Here is a 13,320-nt window from a genome sequence, read left to right as displayed (position 1 = left end):
AGAGACACGCCGCTCCCCCACCCTGTTGTGCAGCATACGAGGCCCCAAATTGGGCATGGGGCCTCGTTTCTTCCTAGCGTGGCACACATTCAGGCAAGTTAACCCTTCCCCACTTACCTGCTATCGTTGTCTTTTTCTTTCTGTCACCCTCATTTGTGCCTCCCTTTATGTTTTTCCTCCTTTCCCATTATTCCCCTCTCTTCCCAGCATGCTTTGGTTCCCTACTTCCTATGGCTCCTTGTCCATTACTTTCTATGTGTTTTTCCATATCTAATATGGTGTCCTTGCACTTCCTGTTGGTCGCTTCCTGTTTTGGGGTATTTAAGGGCTGTGATTCTTTCCCTCCTTGCGTTGCAACACTTTCTGTTTGGATGGTGTCTTCGCTCCTTCTTCCTTTGTGTCAGATACTAGTTCCTGTCAGTTCCAGTGTTTTTCCTGTTCTTTTTGATCTTGTATTTACTTTTTGACTTTTGCTCCTGTTCCAGGAAATTTTCCTTTTTGGAGGTTTTTTCCCCTTTTTAGGGTTTTTTTCCCTCTGGCACTAATTCTGTAGGACACGGCCTGCCCTTGGCGTTCCTATTGCCTGCAGCACCGTGGCTACCAGAAAGAGTCGCCCCTACCTGGACCAAGGCTGAACATTCAGGAACAAGAACCTCGCCACTCGTTCAGCGGACTCCAGGTTAAAGCAGCACGTATGTCATGACACTTCATTTCTCACTGTAGGTTCAGTGACTGTGAAGGTTTTGATACAGATAAAGGCTGTCTGTAGTAGGTCATTAGTATGTAACAGAAGTTGAGTATCTAGAGGAACTATGTTTTCTTTGAGCAGTTGCCTACAGATTTAACAATGGGCGCAGTAGGGGGTCTATCTGTGGGTAATTGTTAATGTAAACTTGGCTACCCTTAAAGTGTATGGTTAGGGTCAATATTGCACACAAGGGTGTAGCTTGGTCAGTAAGTTTAGGGTGGTGTGATCGTCAGCTTTTCCAACAACCATGCTGTCATATCATGGTAAAATACATTATAAGAGAATCAGCGCAGAAAGGGGAGTTTAAGAGACGGTGGAAAGGAAGTGGGTGCGAATTGCTAGGGGTCCTTAAAAAACTATTCTTTATAAAATACCCTACAATTTTTAAGACCTGCAAAACAGAGACAAGAGACAGATAGTGTATGTGGGGGGTTTTGTCTATGTTTATATGTAATACTTCCAGGGGAAATTTGACAGACGCCTCCCCATACCAAAATGAAAACACCTGTACCTAACTATTTACTAGAGAATAGATTTATTAGTGAAGGGTGTAACACCCCAAACACCCCCCATGAAGCTGTGCCCCTGGTTGCATATAACAAAAACTTGATATTGATACACTTAAGGGATTTGTTTGTGATGGCATTGCTGATGCTTTATATTATTCTGAGCTATTTTGTACTTACTTTCAGACCTCTAATGCATACTCTTTTGTAAAGTAATGTGTACAAAAGAAGATTGGATGATTTCATCAGCGATCTCATAAGTGATGTCTTCAATTACGTCATTTGAGATGTCATTTGTGATGTCATAAATGGTGTGATAGAACATGTCATGAGTGATGTAATATGTGAGGTCATAAGCAGTGCATGACGGGGTAGCAAATTTTAATTAGCTCAGTAAACTATAATTGGTGATAGATAGATAGATAGATAGATAGATAGATAGATAGATAGATAGATAGATAGATAGATAGATAGATTTGGTTAGAACATCTTAATGTATGTTTGAAAAACATTAGCTATTCACTTAAATAACCACAGAAGGGAGCTGACTTATCAAAGGGTTGTGCCACTTTTGCACCAGGCAGAGGGGTGCAAGTATGACACAACCCTTAAATATGATTTTCAAGACATGAACGCCACCTTGCATGGACCTGAGGGGCTTGATAAATCCAGTGTAATGCAACACAGCGTAAATCGCTGAGTTGCTTGACTCTGCCCCAGGGAGATATTCTATGGGTGGGGTGAGGGTGTAATTTTAGTTATTTTCCGATATATTTATTGTATTGAATTGAATCATACTGCTTATGGAAAATTTAGCAATCAATACAAAAATAATTACTTAAACAGTATGACATTTTAACTAGTAGATAACTACCCGGGATGTTTATTCTCTGCCAATAGAGAACTCCCTAATAATCCAAAGAGGTGGCACTATACAAATATATGTTTCTTATTTGAACTTCAAAAATATGGCATATGACTGACGTGCTTCTCACTTCATAAGCAGCTATTGTCGAAGTAAATTATGAAGCATATATAATATATTTTTTTTAAATCGGGATTCGTTTAGTAAAATTGAAAACTTTCCATTTTATTCGAATGGTTCTATTACGGTTGAAACCTCATCCAAATGAAATACAGATTTAACAAGAATTTTACGTGATAACATTATTATGGACTTTCACACTTCGAACATACAGCAAGCAAAAAACATGGCAAAGTTATTTCCCTCTCTTTCCACAAAACTTCTCAGAGCAATCCTAATTCCGGTAGTTCCTGTGCACTCCTAAACCTTTGTCACTAAGCAATAAATTCAGGAATAGAACTACGATTCCCGGCATACCACGGGGCACGCCTATCCAGCCGCCGCTCTCTGTGAGAGTGCGCATGCGTGTTCAGACGTGGCAGCAGCATTATGGCTCCTCTCAGGCACTGTTGGAGTGAGTGCTGTGGGGCTACAATGCTGCTGTTCGTGTTGCTCGTGAGTACCCACTTGCCTATAGCCCACCTTATAGCGTTCAGCTGTTGTGATTTGCCGGAGGGCTTCTGTGTGTCAGGGAGCGCAGCCTGGGCTTGCAGAGGGGTCGAAGCTTCCGAGGCTGGGCTTGGCTGACAGTCTCGAAGAGGGAAGGAGCCCCCCTGTCCTGTCTAGGATGTGAAAGTTGCTTCACGTGTGCTTGTAAGGCTTCGTGTTAAATCGTTCGGTTTCATAATGGCTGCTTCAGCAAACGAAGCTGTGATCTGTAGTTTCGATTAACGATGTACTGGTTAAGTTTACCAGAAGCAAGTGGCAATCGGGGTATACGATGATTCCCGCCTGATATAGGAGTGCTGCAGATTGTTCTTTACTTAGCCACAGGCTTTCAGTGCCCGTTTCTTGATCTGCACAGTGTACATGTATTTAGCATCTCACCATCTGACTGCAGGTTTAGTGTCGGGAGCTGGTCTGTAGTGTACACTTAGGAGTTTCTTGGTGCGATCAAAGGCGCTGCACAATTTTAGGTCTTTACAAAAGCTTAAGTCGTACAGCGGCCGGTTCCTGAGACTCCCAGTAACCACATGCGTGTAATGTGTTCGTTAATTCAACAACTCTAGAGCCGTCCAGTCAGAATAGCAAACGTGCGGTTCCGCCTGGACGTTCCTGTAGGAGCAGGGCTCTATTATATTGTTACTGAACATTACTGAACATTCCAGTACCTACAGGAGGCGCAGCGCACACTTACTGAGCTGTAGCTAAGCAGTGGACGTTTACCTTCTGTGTAGCTGTGGATGTGCAGTACTCCAGTTTCTCTGGAACAGCAGTTGTGCGGTGCATAATGCCCGAACTTCCCTTTTGTAGCAGACATACACTGTTTAAATTCCAAGATCCTCTGTAGCAAGAAAGCAACCCTGTTTGTATTTCCCTATACCTCGTCCATGCAGTGCACAGACACTTCCTCTTCACATTTGCAACAGGCATGTCGTTTGAGATTGCTGCTAACAGTAGAAGTGGCGAGCAGAATTCCTTACAGCCATGCAGTGCACAGTTTGCGAGATTAATATTAGCATCGTTGCAGTGCATTGCACATGAATCGCACAAGGTGCAGCAGGTAGGTGGGTAGTAGATAATCGAGGTTCAGAGTTCCAGGTGATAAAAAAAAAAAACGCTCACTTCCTGAGCGCTCTATTGGCTGTTGGCATGCATCGCATTGTTTTTGGAGCACCTCGCTGGTATGGGGCTTTCACTGCACACTCCCTGAGATTTTCTATTTCTGCTTTTAGTGCACGATTCGTATTGTAGGATACATTGTGCTACTGCAATGCATTCCACTAGCCAAAAGTATGCAGTGCAAACAGTTTTAGCTACCCTGTGATAGTGTGGTATACGGTGAGAGAGTAGACTGCTAGTCTAGTTCTGTATGGAATTTCGTGTCTTGTGTAACTGAGCTGCAACATTTCCTACCGTACGTAATCAGTAGGTGGGCAAGCGGCGGCTCCTTTAAAACTTGGCACTGATGCAGCCTGTTTAATGCATACCTCCAAGCTTGGCAACAGGGAAACATTCAAACGCACGTGGTTTATTACAGCTCTGACTGGATGCATTTCATATTTTCTCCTGAATTAAACGTGACACATTGGAATATTTTTCTTTATGTTGGGTGTGAGGGCACACAGTCGCATGTTCTTTTTGGGGGTGAAATGGACTATTGCGTTTGTGTGCGTGCACGTAAACTATAAAGGCTTTTAAAAAACAATATAGTGCGCTCTCTGAATAGTTTCACAGAGTATGGTGTATATATATCCCGGGTCTGGCGGTATTACTGGATTTAAATAGAGAACGACAACGCCTTATTAAACTTTGCTCGCGAGATCTGCATGTGTATGCATCACCCTGTAGTTTTGTTATTTTGGTTTGGTTATGAATATTTTATGGGGGAGAGTTGAAGCACGTGCAGGAGAATGTCTTGCCGTGTGCTGAACTCAATCATGGTCAGAGCACTGACTTTGCCACTGTAAACACGACTGCACTGTGTATTGTTTTATTTCCCAGCATTGTTAGCTTCCCTGGTGCCCCTTGCTTCAGGATTTCAAAGCATTTCCCCCTGCCGCGCAAGAATCTAATTTTGGGCTGGTCGTGACAAGGCATGGTTTCAGGCTTTCAGCATTCTCCCTTTATGGAAAAATAGCACATTTTCTCTTACTGTGTCAGTGTCGCATCCGTTTTCAGCTGACGGTGATAACGAGCGCATTTTTTTAAAGAAAATTATACAACAATATTCTCGATAGAAATTATATATCCCGGGCGTTCTAATTTCTTGATCGATGTGGCTACGTGTTCTCTCGAAATGAAAGGTGGCCGCCTTCTCTCTGATAAGTAGTTACCACGTAAATCAGTTTTTCAGGAAGTGAGGGATACGCCTTTATTATTTTTCTATAGGAATTCTTTCTCCGTTCCGCGTAAATCCTGTTCGGTACACTTTCAAGTTGTTGAGGGTTGGCAGGGGCGCACGGAACCCACTGACAGGTTCGAAATTTCGGTGCCGATAATATTAAGGTGTGGTGTCATGGCGGAGTGGGATGGTAATTGACAATGTATGTCATAGATGCCTTTGCAGGTTAGCTATTATGAGCTTTACACACCCACACAACTTTGCACGCCGCACCTGGCCCTAAAACTACGGTGGCCAGTCATTTGCTGTTCAACCGGATCTAGTCTTTGGAATGTTGTACCTGGAGTAGTAATATCTGTTTTTCAGGTTTTTGAGTACTTGCCTCAATCCACATGATAACTGAACTATAGTGGCATGTGTACATAATATTACGCATTAAGCTCGTAAAATCATGTATTTGTTTTCAGTAGTTTTTCTTCAGAAAATCAAAAGTGCAGGCCCACAATGCCATTTCTTAAATTTCCCCTGCAGTGTTTTCTGGCCTCAAAGTGTATTTTAGGTAACAGAATGCACATGTCTGCCGCAAACGTTCTTGAGAGCAATGTGCAGTTTTGCGGACTCGCTCAACCCATGCATGCCCTGGTGTTTCTGTGTTATGGGACGCACAGCTGGAGCCGGTTGCCAAGCCTACATGTTGCAGGTTAGGATTTTCCCATTAAAAGGTGTAAGTGGACACAGTGCCTCATCTTTTCCCCTGCTCATGTGTACTTAGTTGTTGCTTGCGCAGTATTTCTGGTAAAAATAAATAAATAAAACGGTTCAGTCCAGCTGGTGAAGTAGAAAAAAGTGGGCAGAAATAGTGTTGACTTTTATGGGTCAGAAGGGAATCTGATGGACTCTGTCAAGCTGAATGTAGTTTGCCACAAGTACCCTGACTGCGTGAGGACCAAAAAGGCATCTGCTTCTTTCCCTAGGCTCTGATTAAAACTGCCTCGAATTATTACGACTAGGCTCCTTATATAACATCTAGGAATGTACTTCGTTCTTGTAGCACGGACCCGACCAAAGTTTTATTTAACACTGAGAAATTAAATTAGTATTTATTAATCTTTTTCCAGTGCCCATATTGATTATGTGCAAGTTATATGACAGCTCGTAGCTCGTGGACAGTTTTGATCTCTTTCCAGTGGCTGTTGATCCTTAACTTGATTGGGTCAAGCGAGGGGGCATTACAGATATCCTATCCCCATACTCTGAGGACCACAACAGCATCTTGGAAGACCAGCAGATGTTTTTGCGCTTGGTCTCTGGTCCTTGCGGTCGTAGACTGTTTTTGTAGGCCTTATACCACTCCTTAAGTTGCAATTTAGGCTTTCATCCTTATGGAGCACTGCAACAATGCATGCCTTCTTTTTCACTCTATCAGGCAAATTAAGGGACCATAGCGAAGTAATTACCTGCAGTGATAAGGCGCTCCATGGTGGTGCTAAACGTCATATGGGCCGAGGATCTCCCGTCGGGACCGGAGTAGGGACCTTCGGTTGCTAATTGGTCCCATGATATCAGGAATACAATATCCCATCCTGGCTAGAAATGTCAACAACAGGTCTCCGCTGAAATTTGTAATCCTATACAAATAACTGAAAAAGCAAACTTGTTTGCAAGTGCTTTTGGCTGAAAACCAACCAGTGAATTAAGGTGCTTTTCCTGACTGGTTAATAGTCTGTAACCACGAGAGATTCAGCTATAAATACTGTGCTCTTTGCTGAGCTTTTCAAGGCTTTTTCTCAGTTTCGCTAATTTAGTAGTGGAGAACAACAGTAAGCAGGTCAGTTGGCCTGTGCATGTAAAAAATACATAAAAACTCCACTGTGCAAGTTTCATTTGCACTATTTTCCTGTTTTCTTTTTGTTTTGTGCCCAATTAAGACGTCCAAAAGTGTACTCGTTATTTTTTCGATCTCCACAACTTGCAGTTGTGGTTACCATCAGCTTTTAATTATTGTTTTTGTTATATCATCGCACACCCCAAGCACAATTTTTGCACATTTTTTAATTTGCTCTCGTGCTTTACCTTTTGTTTCTGTTTTAGCACTATCATCTGGATATATATGACATCATTAATGCTTTGAAACAGCCATCCTTGCAGACGTTAACATGTATAAGATATAAATGAAATTTCACTTGTAAACAGATGATTCTTACAGTGGTACTTAGGATTCCAGTGAATATAGTGAACATCTGTGCATATTCCAGATCATTCCATAGTGCTCCTTGTTCTGAAACCTCATTGTATCTGACTTTGAACACAAGCTTGAATTTTTATGTTAGATAATTTGGATCAGCGATTCTTGCATCCCTTATTAAGCACTGCACAATCTGCAGTGAAATCTGAAGTTGCTCCAGGAGCAGACTTTAGTCATATGCTTTTACTTATCTATTGTACTCCAAGCCAGCCCCACCTTATACTACAGGAGAGCATGGTTGTCGCATTTCTTGAAAGGATTTTAAAACACACACCTAGATCAAAGCTAAAACCTCTGGGGGAAAATACCTATACAGCAAACCTAAGGTGCAAAGAGCACAGCAGAACCATTTCCAGCATTCTCCCGGCCAGCTGGGAAGCTGGGAGCCTTGTGGAGGCCGCAGGCATCCAGGCGCTTGCCTGATTTCCTCATTGGGACACTGTTGTTGCCGAGCATGCGCAGGAGGTGTGCTTTCGGCTCATCTGCTGGTGTGTTCCGGGGGTGAGTACAGCTTGGAGGTTTTCTTCATTTTCTGTGGGCCGTGCTGTTTGGTGACGGCTGTGGACTACCGCTTTGTTGCTGCGATGGGGGCCTGCTCTCCGGTGCCCGGTGGGGAGGGGGGCAATGTTGGTGCCCGCTCTTTGTGGCTACCTTCTCCATGGCAGGACGGTTCCGGAGGACATAATTGTTTATAGCATTATATACGCCAAACATATTTGGGGCTGGATGGCAGTAGCGGCCTCCCCGCAGAGGTGTCCTCCTCCCTACGGGGCACAGCGGTTGGTCCAGGTCAGGCAGGCGGTTCCCCCCACTTTGCTGGTGCGGCGCTTCCACGCACCCGTGCCATTGGTTTGGCCTCTGCCATGCATGGTAGGACTATTGTGCTTCCCTCCTTTTTTGTTCCTGGCTGTTGGTTCTTTGGGGTACCTTTGGATGGCTCTTCCAGATGGTACCTGCTGCACTCTGCTCTTGTCAGTTTTTGGCGGTCGGGTATGATGGATTTGGGCCTCTGCTTGTGCATGCCTTGGGCTCCTGGCCTCCCACAGTGTTTTTGGGCCTTTGCCCTGCTGCCTTGGCTTAGTCTGTGCTGTTTTGGGGGTGCTGGTTTTGTCTTCAATGGCTTTGTGTGTGGCCGGTGTGACTGTTGTGATGGCCCGCCTTTTTTTCCTTTATCGTCCAGCCTTCTTCACGCCCCACTGGGGTGGTGTGACTCATGTCCTGGCATTTTTGTTGTCTCTCCTCTTCTTTTTTTTTTTTTTTGGGGTGTTTTGCATTCTGCGTGGCAAAGGTCCAGGGGTTTCTGTCTGTGTCCCCTCCTGTTTCTTCCAAAGCTGGCTCTCTTTCGTGGTCCCTGTTGACAGCTGTTGGTGTGTCAGGGGTTCACTTCCTTGTCTTTCTGGTGTTGCCCATGCGGTGGTTCCCTTTTCAGATCCTTTCACGGAGGTCTGTGGTTTTATTTTGGGGTTGTATGTCTCCTTTCCCCTCTTGTCGGGCCTTCACCGGCCACTGGCTTTCTTTTCTTCTCGTGGGTAGGGCTGCCTCTTTTTTCCCCGTTGCCGGTGTTCTGGCTTTGGGTCTTCTGTCCTGGTCTGTTCCAGTTTTAATCCCTCAGGGTATGAGGTGGGGGTGCTGGTTGACCTGTGTCTGCTCTTGGTTGCGGTTCCTTGCACGTTGCACTACCTGTTCTTTTTTTTTTTTTTTTTTTTTGTGTACAGCCTTGTCCTGGTTCCAGCCTCTCGGGCCGTGCCCTGGGGTTCTCCTCCGGTGATGGCTGTTGTCTTTTCTCTTTATGGTTCCGTCTGTTTCTTGGGCCAGTCCTTTCTCCTGGCCAGTTGTGCTCTGTGGGACAGTCGTGCTCCCGCTTGGTGTTTGTTTTCTGGCCAGTTCTATCGTGGCCAGTATGGTGGGCCTGCTTCTGGGTCTTTTTGGGGGTGACGGACCCTTTTCTTTGGTGTCTCTCCTCGCTGTCCGCTATCAATGCGGTGCTTCCTGCATGCTCTGGGTCCTTATCCTATTCACATGGGTGGATCTGCGGCGGCCCGGATGCCCCCCCCCAGTTCGGGGTTCCTGCCCCTTTTTTGGGGCCTGTTCAGTGGGGGTGTCTTGAGGGGTTCCCCTGCCTAGCTGCGGTCTCCTTTTTGCGGGGGGGAGGGTCGTGTCTCTTTGCCCCGCAGGGGGATGCTCCTTGCCTGTGCTTCAGGGTTGGCTTGTTGGCCCTTTTGCATGGTGTTTCTCCCTTCAGTGGACTCCTGTTTGTGGTAGGTGTCCCTTTCGGCCAGGGTCTCTTCCACTTGTTTCTTCCTCGAGTATTGTGAGGTTCTTCCTTCAGGTGCTGTTTGGCATGTGCATGTTCTTGGGTTTCCCTGTCTCGCTCTCAAGTCTCCGCCGTTGATGTTCTCGGGGTGGTAGTTTCCCTGTTGGTGCTCTGTCTTCTCTGGGGGTGGTCTTTTGTTTCCTTCTTTGTTCGCTTGCTCTTTTCTGCCCTGTCTCGGGTGGTCCTTTGGCAGCCCCTTTAGGTTGTGTGGGGCTCCTTGGCCTGGTTCCTGTTGCTCCTTGTTTCTGGCTTTGTCTTTGATTGCAGCCGGCTGTTGCAGCAGTCCCCATCCTGGGTTGGTGCCTCTGTTTCGGACCCTGGCTCTGGGGTTTCGTGGCCAGTGTTCTGCCCTCACTGCTGTTTTTTTCCGGCTGTTAGCTTGTTTCTTCCTCACCCCTTCTGGATTCTTCTGTTGCATCCGCTTCTGATTTCTTTCCTTCTCGTTCCTAGTGTGTCCTGAGGCTTTGCGGGTGTTCTTCGGCCTGTTCGGGCTGTTTTTGTTGCAGGGGTGTCCTTGCTTCCGGCCCTGCCCTGGCTCCTCCCTGTTCTTTGTCTTGAGTGGTCGCCTTTGGGTTTCTGGTTCCTTTTGGCTGGGCCTTCTCTTGGATGCCCTTGCTGCCGCTGGTCAGGCTTCGGGCAGGTTTTGTCCTGCTTCGCTGGATGGCCTCTGGTGGTGCGCTTTGCCTACCGTATGCCGGTGGCTTGTGGCCTTCTAAGGGCTGTTGGTTCCTGGTCCCTCTCCCCTGTTGTTTTTCTCTGTTTTTTGGTGGTTAGGGGTGGGATTGTTGTGTCTCTCTTTCTTGGTGGTGCAGTTGTCAGGAGTTGGATGGAGGTTGCCAGATGTCTGGGGTTTCCTTCTTTTGTGTATTGTTTCCTGTCAGCCGGGCCTCAGCTGCTGTGTGATTGCTGTGGTCTTCCCCTTTTCGCTCTTCTTGCTTCCTGTTTCCAGGGTCTGATTCCACTCTTGTACCTATTGTTCATAGGGTTTCAGGGGGGTTGGGGGCCCTCTCAGTGTCCTGGCCCTGGTGTCTGTTGCTTCTTTCCCCAGGGGGCGTTGTTGCCCTGTTTCTGCTGTGCTTCCGGGACGTACTCCGGGTGGTGTTTGCTGGTTCATGGTTTCCTCTGAAGGTCATGATTTTACATTCCCATGGGGTTGACTGTGGTATGGCCTTAGTGGCTTCCATTTCCTTCTGCTCTGTTCCTGCGGCGGCTCTCTGTCTGGTCATTGTCTGGCATGTGCTGCTATGATTGGGCTTCCCAGGTTTCTGGCTGTTGCTGTGTGGTGTTTTGGTCTGTGAGCCTTTCGTTGGGCTCCTGTGTGTCTATGGAGGTGTCTGCTGTTCCACTTCTTTTCGTTTTCAGTGGTCTCTTGGTTGGCCTTATCTTCGGTTGAGGGCTACGGGTCCCGTGCACTTGTGGGACTGGGATCCCTGTCTTGTCTTTTTCAGCCTAGGGAGTGCTTTTTGTGTCTCGGCTCTTCCTTGCTCCTGGGGTTCCTTTTTTTTTTTTTTTTTTTCCAGTTGCTTGCGGAGTATAATTTTCCTGCTTTGGGTTCTCAGGGTTTGGGTGTTTCCAGTCAGCCTCTTCCTTCCAGACTTTTCCTTGGTCTTTGCGGTTGTTGTTGGGACCTACCAGGGAAGTTTCGTTGGTGGGCATCTTTTTTGACTCCATCTCCTGTGCTGTTTGTTGCACTGGCTATTGCAGTGTTCTGCCGTGCTGCTGGCGGTGGTTCCTCTGCTCTTTAGATTGGCCCGGTCGCTTCCTTTCTGGTTTGCGCTCGGCCTCTGTTTTGGCCTGGGACTTTAGAGTGGGGTCTGTTGGCTCTCTGTTTTTTGGGGTTCCTCACTGTTGGTTATTTGTTTGGTATCCCTTCTTGCGATGTTGTGTTAGATCTGTCCAGTTTTCTGAAGGCCGGTTTTGCCTGCTTGGGTATTCTCCAATTAGTGACGAATGGGAAGAGGACTAGAGGGACTTGGGGGTAATGTTCTATTACTTACCGGTAATCTTCATTACTCCTGGTCCTGTTGTCCTTGTCCCATTCATCATGCCACCGGCCTTCTGTTATGGGCTTGGTAGTGCAGGCGGAATGCTGGGTAAGTACAGCCTATGTACTACCAGAGGGAGGGGCTGGGGATGGGATATCCCAGCATTCCTCATGTTCTTTTTTCTTCAGTGGAGATAGTTATCTCCAATTAGTGATGAATGGGACGAAGACAACAGGACCAGAAGTAATGAAGAATACCGGTAAGTAATAGAACATTAACCACAACACTATCTACAAAGCTAGAGCTGCTCATTGACAGCTAGATAGTCTGGTCATAACAGCCACCATTTTACTTGCAGTCATAAAACTATTGTAAGTTGCAGACAAATAGTATCTCTGCAGAACAATTTGTCCTGCTGACTATATGTTGTGTGCTGATTTTTATATAGCTTTATGCATCCGATTACATTTTCTGGTACATTAGGGCGAGTCAAGTGGGCATTCAAGAATGTATACCCCTTGGGGCTGTGGTTGGTGAACTCCAAGACACTGAGCTCTGGCTAGCACGAGTGTTTATCCTAACAGTCGCATATAAATGAAATTCATTCACACTTAATGATCATGCAAGAAGGGAAGAGTTGAGAGGCGCTACCACACACCAGTGGCAACATTGATAGAGCTAAAGGCCCACAATTGGTCAAAATGTGCATGAGACAATGGCTCAAGCACTCCCCTAATCCATCCTGTATGGTATAGTGGCAAGAAAGAAACCGTTACTCAAGAAAGCATGCCATGAATTAGCTTTATAGTATGCAGAAAACATTAAAGATATTCTGTAACCAAATGGCAAATACTCTTCTGGTCTGAGGAAAATGAAACAGAACCTTTTAACCAAAATTCAAATTGTTATGTTTGAGGCAAATGTAATGCTGTACATCACCTAAAGAATTCCACCCCTAATACATGCATTGAAAACAACAGATCAGTGAGTGATCATTTACTTATTTCTTTATAAATCTTAATTATTCCAAATAAATTATTTTATTAGAAAACAAGGAAAGGGCAAGGCGTACCAATTAGGTTCTATTGAGACATAGCTGAGAAAGTATCATGTTAAATAAATAAAATAATGTTGCTCACTGCTTAAAGGTATCACAGTGCAGTGCTCAAGAAAATGAAAATGTTTTAAAAAATGCGAACGCATACAACCCAGTGTGGAAGTACTTGGATGGGTAGGCCTCCCTACACACACTATTCTAATTAATAATCTCTGTGTCCTTTAGCCAAACTGACCATTAGTGTTAGGACCCCTTTGAATCTAGAAGGTCATCATCTCCAGAAGTAATTAGAGGCGCCAAGTTTTACTGATGCTCTCATTTAAGGGGAGTAAAGTTCCAATTGAGACAAACAGTCCCATATCCATAACAAGAATAATTGAACAAATTGGAAGATTGCCATCTATTTCCAAAGGTGCGTACAAGTCAGCTGAAAGTGCTTAAACAGTTTTGACAGTTTTCCAGTTACTGAGGGTTTGGGAGAATAAAACCACTTCTATTTGTATGAAGAGTTCAGTGTTCACGTTTTTTCTTCTTCTGCAGTGCAACCCTCTCGGTCCAAAAACATTTGTGCTCATTAGAAGGGTGTTGGTGGTGGC

General features: G+C 45.5%; 1 protein-coding gene across 1 annotated transcript in view; it reads left to right on the top strand.

The window, feature by feature from the left end:
- Positions 1-2,668: 2,668 nt before the first annotated feature.
- Positions 2,669-13,320, top strand: part of PDIA5 (protein disulfide isomerase family A member 5) — an 828,396-nt gene continuing 817,744 nt past the window's right edge. Inside the window, exon 1 of the mRNA XM_069224665.1 lies at positions 2,669-2,734. Within this exon, the coding sequence (XP_069080766.1) occupies positions 2,669-2,734 (66 nt within the window). The remainder of the gene's footprint in view (positions 2,735-13,320) is intronic.

Source organism: Pleurodeles waltl, chromosome 3_1 (assembly GCF_031143425.1).
Source record: "Pleurodeles waltl isolate 20211129_DDA chromosome 3_1, aPleWal1.hap1.20221129, whole genome shotgun sequence".
NCBI classification, from domain to species: domain Eukaryota; kingdom Metazoa; phylum Chordata; class Amphibia; order Caudata; family Salamandridae; genus Pleurodeles; species Pleurodeles waltl.
This window is presented reverse-complemented; position numbering and strand designations above follow the sequence as displayed.